The sequence below is a fragment of the Gymnoscopelus braueri genome (assembly GCF_963280865.1).
Source record: "Gymnoscopelus braueri genome assembly, chromosome: 14".
In the NCBI taxonomy this organism is placed as follows: domain Eukaryota; kingdom Metazoa; phylum Chordata; class Actinopteri; order Myctophiformes; family Myctophidae; genus Gymnoscopelus; species Gymnoscopelus braueri.
Window position 1 is genome coordinate 18,003,415 of NC_137619.1, and position 10,812 is coordinate 18,014,226.

General features: G+C 40.9%; 1 protein-coding gene across 1 annotated transcript; it reads right to left on the bottom strand.

The window, feature by feature from the left end:
• Positions 1 to 274: 274 nt before the first annotated feature.
• Positions 275 to 10,569, bottom strand: valopa (vertebrate ancient long opsin a; the record flags this gene model as incomplete). The annotated part of the gene is made up of 5 exons (XM_080449028.1): positions 275 to 511; positions 4,664 to 4,897; positions 5,602 to 5,719; positions 7,618 to 7,828; positions 10,206 to 10,569. 5 exons carry the CDS (start codon positions 10,567 to 10,569, stop codon positions 275 to 277), a joined length of 1,164 nt encoding a protein of 387 aa, XP_080305154.1.
• Between the last annotated feature and the right edge of the window lie 243 nt (positions 10,570 to 10,812).

The following is a 10,812-nucleotide window of genomic DNA, read 5'->3' on the forward strand; positions in this document are numbered from 1 at the left end:
CTACACTGTTTGGGATACACTTGGCACCCTGAAACAGGGCTCCACAACACATACACAAAGAAAGTGCTTATAATTTTCAACTCCTCAATATGGATGGAAAAAGCCCTCAGATTAAACCCAACCATCTGCTCTTAACCTTTAAAATTCCAGTGTCACTTGTCATCCAAAGAGCGGTCCAAATACTCTTGAACCATAAGCAGGATACAAAAAGGTATAGTATGGAGTGTGATAGACAGGGTAGAAGCACAGTGAGAAAATGGTACTGTACACACTGTTACATAGGACACACTTTGTTCTCTGGGATGGGAAGCTGGGCAAAGGTGCTGCAGTCGCTGTGTGGATCCTCCGACTTGGGTGAGGTGGGGGCGGCCATTGGGATGCGAGCGGCAATGGCTGACATTTCACCTGTCTGGCTCTCCGCTGTTATCCCAGGTCGGTCGGAGGTCGGGTTCACATTGCTCTCTGGTATGATCCCCATGCCGGTGAAGTGCTGGATCAGGCACTTCCTGAACTGGACATAAATCAAAAACAACCAGAAATAGGGAGAAACATCAGGGTCACATTCAGTAAGTACTTAAAGTCAATTGACTTTTACAGTCAGGGGAAAGCAATGCTTGCTCTTAGAGCAGCTGTGCTGGCTGACCCATTTTCATGATAAGCACACCCCAGAACTGGGGCATTTAGATGGACATGCAGGCTGCGTGTGATTCCCAGATGAAGATGGGAGGCAGTCTCCATCTCCAGCCATGGGCAACAACATGATCTTGCCTCAGTTTAAGCTACAGTATCTGATCGCTTTGAACCACACTGGAGGGTGAGTCTCAAATCTGTTGTTGTCAGAACTGGCCATGACAATTTGATGGCTCAATTTGATGACGCAAGCAGGACTGTGCAACTGATTCCATGAAAAAGGACCACCTGTCATTTACAATCCATGCTGGTTAGAGGCTTTGCAGTGGAATAATTAGCTATTTAGGAAAGTAATAACTCATTGGGGGGGGTCTCTGGTGCAGATAGCAGTAGGGTTCATTGACAAATAGTTTGAGCTTCTATCACTACCAGGCTAACATGGCATGGCGCAGTAGTCTTAGATCTGATGTCTCTGTAAGCACTATGGCCCTATTTTCTGTCCTGCACTATCCCGTGTCACTACCCGCTACCCGTGAATTACACACAAGGCAGCTGGGGCGGTCCCCAAACGGCATCTTACGGCCGCGCTACCCGTTATACATTATGCCGACTCCGTTATTTGCGCCTGGAGGTGTGGCCTTGGGCGTGTTGTTGCACTATCCCTAAAAATTGCTATCTTGCCCAATGCCCACACACATATGGGAAAGTGCATAGCGGATTGTAAAACCACCCGATATGCCAAATCTGTTTGGAAGAGCGCGCCTGCAATGGAAAGGTCGGGAGTCATGCCAGGCGTACAAATGACTGTTAATTCCTTGTGTCAATGAATTGAGTTTTTATCAGCAGTTGCCAGTTAAGCTTATCAAAGACATATACAATCAGTGGTGGCTTATCCAACGGGCTTGAGGTGCTGAAGCACAGGGCACCAACCTTGGGGGGGGGGGGGCACCAACCTTGGGGGGGCACCAAACGGCGCGAAAAATAATAATAAACGGCGAAAAACGCCGAAATTTAGAAGCAGGGCTCCGCGTTTATTAATGTAACGCCCAAACCACACCTATGCATAATGTAACGGTAGCGCAGGTGTTTTAGGGATAAGGCTGGTGTTGGAAGATAGCAACCTTTGCACAGGAACGCCCCTTCAGCCATGCTAAATCCCCAAATAGTGGGTATAGCAACTTTGGCGCAAAATAGGGCCTTTGTAAGTCTTTGTAACGTTGCTTTTACATATTATTATAGGTTGCTAATTAGAATAATACAAGCTTAGAATAAGTTAATAATGTATTAATAAAACCTAACAAAGATGAGTCAATAATTTCATATGGATAATAAAGGTAAGATAGATTCTGAGTTAGGAAAAGTAGTTTTTAACACATTGATTACCTCAATAGCCCAATCTCATCATCTGGTAGATCAAAAAGGGGTGGTTGGCCAACCCCTGCTGTATACAGTACATAGCCTACTGTAGTGCAAGGGTTCCCAGACTTTTCAGGCCACGACTCCCCCAAAATAATCATAATTGCACTTGGAATTGTAGGAGTTGAGGCATTACATTTAGTTTGACTCAGTTCCACAGATAAATGAAAATAGCCGATCTACAAGCTCGCAATGCCTTGGTTTGCCTCTTTCTTACGTAATATTTGACATTTGGCCAATTTGGAATTAACCCATTTTGGGCGGGAACCCATATTTGTAACTATACCTTTCAGGACGGGAACCCCTTTTGGGGTTCTTGTTGCTAAGTATTATAGCAACATACATTTGTTGTAATTTTTGAATAAATATTTGAAGTTTTTCAGAAAACAGAAAAAAAAGGATTTAGAAGGCGTTTTTAGAATCGCCCTCAGGTCTAAATGGGTTAAAAAGATCTTAAAAGTCATTAAATTGTCACTTTAGAAATGGCCAGATAACCTGTATACACTTACACTGTACGTTGGTTTGTTTACTGTTGAGTGAGAAAACAATGTTGCACATAAAGCTAATCATCTGGGGACCCCCATATTGGGGGTCCCGACCCCCAATATGGGATCCACTGCTGTAGTGTATCCATAAGATGTTTTGAAACAGGTAAAAATGTTTTCTCACTAAGATCAATGTCATTGTGCGTTCTGAGCCGAGTTTTTACTCTCCTTGAAACTATTATGCAACTTTATTACTAATAACAATAACGTTTTTGAGGTTCCTTGAAATTAGATTTGTGTCCTATGATGTATGTTTTTTGGTGGGTCTTACATATGAAAAGTTTTGGAAGCCTCTAATATAAGCTGCACTGAGAGGGGCAATCAAACAAGGTAAAGCTTAAAAAGCAATACCATTTTATAATTGCAAATCTAGTGGCAATGGCACACCAGGAGGAGGCTGATATGTTTTCTTAATAGAACCAGGCCTAGACAATGGTACACTCTCGATTTCATATTTGATATATTCATACACCATGCATTATTGAGAGACAGGCTAACACGCAACAACAAAAGGAGGATGGGGGTTCTTTCCATCCAGGCTGAACATGGCACACCACAGGCAGGAGCAGAGTTATTGTTTATTACATGTAAAACATCAGAAGGTGTGGCTATATGTTTAGCCCAACATATTTCATTAACATCCACTGGGCCCATGGTAGCATTGTCTAACGATGTGTTATGTACTGTTTTAGTGTAATTCTCTATGCTTAAACTTCACAATCATGCCAAATTATTATTGCTTGATTTGCTTGGAACTGATTTCTTTTGTAGATTTTTTGTTGAGCCACAAAGTGATAGTGTATCTATTGTAATGAGGCTGTCCGTGTGTATACTGTATGCCACTCCTGTCTGCAATGACTCAATACACTGTATTATGATCAAATCACAACGCAAGGTCACAAAAGGTCATATATTAGATCAATGTCTGACATAATGGTACAATGTGTGACGTCAAGGTCAATAGGATCAATTATTGTTGAACATATTGACATTACAACTTGCTTTATTCATCGTGGAAGGATGCGAATGACTGAATTTGAATGATTTTTTTAGTTTTATATATATATATATATATATATATATATATTTTTTTTTTTTCTTCAGAAAATGAAAACCTTATATTTTTTAAACAAAGCAATACTGCCTCATCAAAGTGGGTATTGTGACTTTATATATTGTCAGATACTTGCATGTGTCATTATATTATCACCACTTTACCCCAATCTCAAGCTCAAGTGGAGTTAGGAGGTTTTGTCCATCATTGATAAGAACAGCTGACAATGGATCTCCAAGCTCACAATGTATCACAACGCCTGAATTAATGCCCTGATGCTTCATGACACTGCTTATAGGCCTACAATGTTAAGCAGGACTTTAAATATTACAATAACTTCTGCAAAGAGGGTTTCACAGAGTTGCAGTTTCAGTAGAACTAGCGAGAGAAATGCTATGAACTCATTTCTTGTCACAGTGCTCTCCTCAGAAAACACTACATAGATTTTAGAAATAGAATTAATTGTTTTCATAACTTTAGCGTCAGTGCTAGTTTGATAAACCGTTACACTGCATAGTTACTTTTAACAGACTACGGGGAAAAAACCCTGCCTCGTTAAAGTTTGTTTATCTTCCGCTGCGCAGCAGCTCTGTCCTCTGTGTGCACTGAAGCACGCAGTGGAGAGGGGGTGGAGTTAGGTGGTTTGACCGACAGTTTGAGGATCCAATGGAGTTGGGAGGTTTTGTCCGAAGCGGACATACTTTTCATTGGTTAAAACATGTTTTAACCAACACACAGACGCAAAGGGTGTTCAATAGTGTTGATTTATGAAAAAAACAAGAAAAAGCTGAAAATGGAGTTGGCTGTTTCCCGCCCGACAGCGACGATATATAGTTTTACATATATGGGTGTAACTTAAGTTCTGGAGTAGTTCTGTAAGCATTAAAAAGAGAGCTACAGCAGTAGATTTCCCAAAACATAAATCAAATATCGTTTATATAGTTGAGGCACCTCAACTAAACTGAACGCAATTTCACCTGCGGGATTAATATGGTCTACCAAACACAGAAAAAGCTACCTGTTTGTTCATGAAGACGTAGATGATTGGGTTGTATACAGCTGCTGTCTTGGAGAAGAAGGCAGGGATGGCAGCCAGCCTGGGGTCCAGGTAGATGGTTGGACAGATTGTGACCACAATGGAGAAGGCTGCGTACGGCGTCCAGCCCACCATGAATGCTACGATCATCACCACCACCATGCGGGTCACCTGGCGCTCTGGCTTCCTGGCAGTGGCCAAACGGCCATGAGATACCTGCAAGGGTGCGACAGTTAATCGAACAAATCAATTTAATCGATTATGAAAAATCATTTATAATCAATTTTAATACAAATAATCGATTTTGGGGGGAAATGTTGACATTTCAATTTTTTCCTATGATTAGTAAATAGCAAAACTAGCCTGTTTTTCTGTAATATAAAATATGGCTTAAGTGGTTAATCAGACTGATTTTGACGATTATAAAAAAAGTTTTTTTGTGTAGATTCGTTGATATATAAAAAGGTTAATATTAATACTATTATTTATAATAAAAAATATAATAAAAATACATGCCATTTATATATTTCAAGGTGCCCATTGTCGCTGAAAATAAATTTATTTTTAAATGTGCTTCTCGATTATTCCATTCTTCGAAAAAGTAATGAGAACAAGGGATATCCTGGAATTCTGTAGATATGTATACTTTGACGTACAATGGTATCACGCAAAATAGCCTATCTACAATCTCACGTCGTGATGCAATGCGCTGTGAGCATTATTATTTATTTATTTTTTCATTTGTGAAAATTTTTGAACTGTTTGAAAAATGGTCGCCTATAATGCCCAAAATAGGGACGGCAGGTTGAAAGTTGTTAATTGATGGAATTACGCCCTGTTCGACTGAAATCTGCGATGCAGGATTGTGAAGCAAATACAGCTACAGTGTGTAGTTTATTCTTGTGTTAAGCTGCCCTTACCTTTCTGAGCTTCCGTATCAGCTTTCCATAGCAGAAAATGATCACTCCCAGAGGCAGAATGAAACAAGTGGAGAAGAAAGTGATGATGTAGCTGTGATCTACAGCATCAGTCGAGTACCTGGTCATAGGTGGAAAGAATGTTTACAGTACCATGAACAGAATTACAAGCAACCAGTGGGTAGACAAAATACTCAAATATTATGGTCAAATATTACTCAACTACAAGTGACATTTGTTCAGTCAAACACTGTATGTACTTGAGTTAAAGTACCGGAGTTTTTATACAACTAGGATAGGATAATTCCTTTTAACAGGACGTTCATGAAAGTCCTTGCGGGCTTGTTTCCAATGAGGGCCTGTGAGCAATTAGGGGTTAAGAGTCTTGCTCAGGGACAAATTTCATTTCATCGACACATATGCTGGCGTGGCCTGGAATCGTACCTGGGGCAACCAGGGCCTCTGGCTCCCTAGGCAGGCTCACACTCAGCTATGGCCGCCCCTTATAGGAGTACTGGAGTATTCAAAAGTATAAATTACAATGTACATTTTCTTTTGAATATCAATCAATGCATTGCTGTATTGGCATTCAGACATTTTCCATCAACACCCTTAACCCATTAAGACCTGAGAAGATTCTAGAAATGTCTTCTAAATCCTAACAATTTTTTGAAAGAAAAACCCAAATTTTTTTCCTCGGTTTTTCAAAAATAGCAGATCTACAAGTTTTTTATTATTATTTATTTTGCGGTCTGTACCTTATCCAGTCTATGTGGACCTCCAGGTAAAATGGAAGAGGGACACAATATGTGTTCGCCAGATTTGGCTGTCATGGTCTCTAATGCATTAGTCCGACTTGCATGATATCAGCAGACAGGGTGGTTTCTTGGTCAGCACTGTTGACTCACGGCAAGAAGGTCCTCGGTTCGAGTCCGACTGGGTCCTTTCTGTGTGGAGTTTACATGTTCGCTCTGCGTTCATGTGTTACGTACAGGGCGTTGCTGGAAAGGAGCATGTGTGCTCCTGTATAAATAAAGGTTAATTATAATAACACACCCACATCAGGAAGCGACGGTTTAGTCTCACAATTTTTGGGAATCGGCATTGATGGGATATTTCATTAGCACCTAATGGAACTCAGAGAAAACACTGCTCTGCTTAGTTATCAGTCGATTATGCCAGTTTACCTCCCTCAAACTAGACGCTTCAGGATCGCTGGAAGGAAACTGTCCCAGAGCATTAAGCGACGAAGAGCTTTTGAGCATAATTGAGTTTTTTTTAAATGCGTTTTTCCTATCCACATGTCAAGCCTCTGTGCCACATCACACCTGTGTCGTGTGGGTGCCTGCTGAGAAGGCAGACATGACCAAATGTTTTCTGACAGAACACAAGCTGTGTGCAGATAGAGGTGGATTAGGATGTCCATTTACTATGTGTCCCCTTGAAAACGGTTTCATAATCGTATTGTCTGACTCATTCGCTCACCTTCATCTGAGCAAAGTGTTCCTTAGAGAGGGGGAAAGGCAACTGCTCTGCCCCTTTTGTGCATGGCTTTGAATATGGTTGTTAAATAGCATTATCTAGATGGCACCCCATAAGGACGAGGTCAAAGCCTACATCTTTCTTGACCTTTCTTGACCTCTACAAACACTCACACAGAAAGTGTCACTATGGCTCAAATGTAGCTGTATGTGTGTCACTTTAGAATAGAATATCAGATATTTGGATGTATTGTATTTATACAGGTTTAAGCAGTCTGTTTACTAGATTGTGGAGCAGTGTTTAATTAGTTTACTGCATGTGATCATTTTCCTCTAGCTGGAGTATTAGATTAATTTGTCTTAATAAGGAGTAATTGCATATTCTATCCTGGAAGGCCATTTTTAGTCTTTTTGTTTGCTTCAATTGGTGTTGAATTTACTTTGGCCTATGAAATTAGCTGGTTTCATAATCTGAAGGCGGAAAACAAGCCATACCAACAAGTCTCCTTTTTAACATTAAAACAGAGAAACGTCTCACCAGTTGGGTTCACAGGTGGTGCCGATCTTGCTGACAGTATAGCTGTTCCAGCCCAATACGGGAGGAAATGTCCAGATGAAGGAGAAGGACCAGACGAACAGCAGGCCCAGTGTTGCGTGCTTCTCCCGCAAGCGGATATTCCCAAGGGGCCGGCAGATCACAAAGAAGCGCTCAAAGGACAAGATGGTCAAGGACCACAGGGCCACAATTCCTAAGAGAGACAGGACGAGCTGGCATTCAACATGTGGCAGAGTCAATTCTGAGCAAAAGAGTGTTCATTGAACTCTAGACTGTAAAAATGTACCTTACAGGGATTTTACAGTTTTGCTAAATAGAACTATGTTGCTGTTATCCGAGATTGTGGTGCTATAAATATAGTAGGCTATAGTATTTTATACATTTTTATTTATAACAGAGTATAAGAAACTACCCAGGACAAATTATTCCCTATGGGTAGCCTATGTCTTGGTGTTGCACAATATTATCAATGGTGATATTTAAGCCTTTAATTTGCAGGTAGCCCAAATCGGAAGGTGTCATTTCCTAAAATAGTTTAATGATGCAGGAGAGTTGCATTTATAGCTGCCTCCTAATGGACTAAAAAAAGATTTTAATTACGATAATAACTCACCCTCAGCCCGGTTAATTACTTCCTTTGAGGCTCTCAGGAGAGGACAAAATAGAGGGGTGGAGACTAGGGATGTTCAATTCAGTCAAACTCATTAAAACCTTTTCAAAGCCACGATATCAGACAGACACAGAGGGAGAGTCCTGACTCCACTGCTAGCATGGCTTTGGACCGAGCCTTGAACACTGTAGTGTCTGTTTTTCAGTGAAAAGAGACAAGGAAGCTAACTAGATTTATTGTTTTATGATCCCCCCCTAATGAATGCCTTGAATCTTTCCTTTGTGTAATTTATCTATTTGTTCTAAATTGACATTCTGTCCTGCATCAAACATAGGGCCTACTTTTGATTTATTATGATTTAGCTCATGATTGAAGGTTAATGAACTCCTACCATGACGAACCCCATTGGCCTAGTGTGGTTTGACAGGTAAAATAGAGGGTTAACAGGTGGTTGCGCCATACGATGTCCTAGACCAGAGGTAGGCAACATTGGCACAATGGCACAGCCAGGGAGGGCGAGCACTGGCATAAGTGTGAAAGAGAAGTTTTTTCTTTTAAAATGAAATATTCCAAAAAAGTTAAGTCAGTTAAATTAAGTCCCCTCAAATATACAAATTACATCCTGCACATAATTCTACATTCATTCAAACTCCTAACTGACTGACTGTATAGGGAGTCTGAGAGATGCAGTAGGTGGGTTATTGCTCTGAATCTAATGATCATTACATCATGATGTGAAAGAAAATATTTCTAAAGAGGGTTATGTATAGCCTATGGACAATCAAAATCAGTTGGAAATATTACATTTTGATATGGTGTCATAATTTAACTTAATGTTGATATGGCACACTGACTATCAAGAAAATGAAAACATGTTCATGTCAAAAAGGTTGCCGACCCCTGGGAGGGTGAGCACTGGCACTGGCATGTGTGAGAGAGAGAGGACTTTTCTTTTAAAATTAAGAAAATGAAAACATGGCACTTCATGTCAAAAAGGTTGCCGACCCCTGTCTTAGACTATAATAGGCTAATTAGAATATAGTTCTTCTGTAGCCTAACCTAAGTGGGCTATGTGGAAAAAGTGTCAACTTTTCAAGATCTCAATTGGTGTGGGCAGTCTGGTCTGTCTATAAACCTTGTTGATCAATTATGAACATGGTTAAAATGATCTGGTAAGCTATTATTTGTTTATTGGCCTATTTTTTATCAATAACATCCTACACAAAAATATAGGTCTATTATTCTTATTCAAATAAGATGGGAGACTGACTGACTGAGACGGCATGTAATGGTTTATATCAATTAGCCTACTGTTTGCGAGGCAAAAAGCTCCAACACTGACACCTGCAGTTGTAGAAGTTAATGTGCACAGGCGCCCCAGCAGAGCAGGGGTCTTCAACGTTTTTCAGCCCAAGGACCCCTTATAGCTGAGAGACAGAGATGAAGCAGGGACCCCCCCCCCCCCCCCACTACATATTGTATAAAATGGTGTTGCAGATTAAAACCTTTCATAGATTTCATAGATGGCTGCATAGAATTGTTTGACAAAATGAATGTTTTTTTTTGTTTTTTTGTTTGTCTGTTTGTTCTATTTATATGTTGGATTCATGTTATTCTGTATTTTCAGACAATTAACCACTTAAGCCCTTAAGTAAACTTCACTTTTGGCTCTGTATACTTAGTCTGTTCTTCATTTCCCTCTACACCAAACCTCTTCGCCAAAAATAGCAGATCTACAAACTTGTAGGTCAGCTATTTACTGCATGTTCCCCCCAGCATATGGATGCTATTAGCCTATAGGTTGAAGTGGTTCATGTAAATAAAAAAAAGTTCCAATAACACAAAGATTTGGTGGCCCCTCTGTAGTAACTCTGAGGACCCCCTGTTGAAGACCCCTGACTTAGAGAGACATTTGTAAAACAGTAGCTATAGGCAGACTAATATACACTTCTAGACTTACCGAAATAAGTAACGGCAAAGCCCTCCATCACGCACGCCCATCTCCCGAGAAAGAAATAACCCCTGGTGTTTGTCAGGAAACTTATAACTCCTCCGGTGAGAGAGACGAGAAAGTCGGCGATGGCCAAGTTGACTATAATGTAGTTGAGGGGCTGCCTGAGCTGCTTGAACTTGAACGTGACAAACATGACTATGAAATTCTCGCCCAGGGACAGCGTTGTGACCACGAACATCAGCACGGCCAGGACCGTGAAGTTCCACGGTGCGATGTCCCGAACCGGTGCGGTGAACGGGTCATCGGGCTGGAGCTCCGCTGCCTCGGTGTACGATGACACCCCATTGACTGGAAGTCTCGAATCATCCATTGTCCATGTCCATGCTCTACTTCTCATCATTCACTTACTTTGGGAGGAGTACCAAAAACGCTCGCCCCAAAACACAGTCACCCCCGGGGCAAGTCCGGCGACCTCGGAACGGTCGCCACCTGGTATTCCTAAACGTAACCTCAGTAAACTATGCCTAAAAATCTAACCTTATTCCTAAATGTAACCTCAGTAAACTATGCCTAAAAATCTAAATTAACCTCAGTAAACTATGCCTAAACCTAA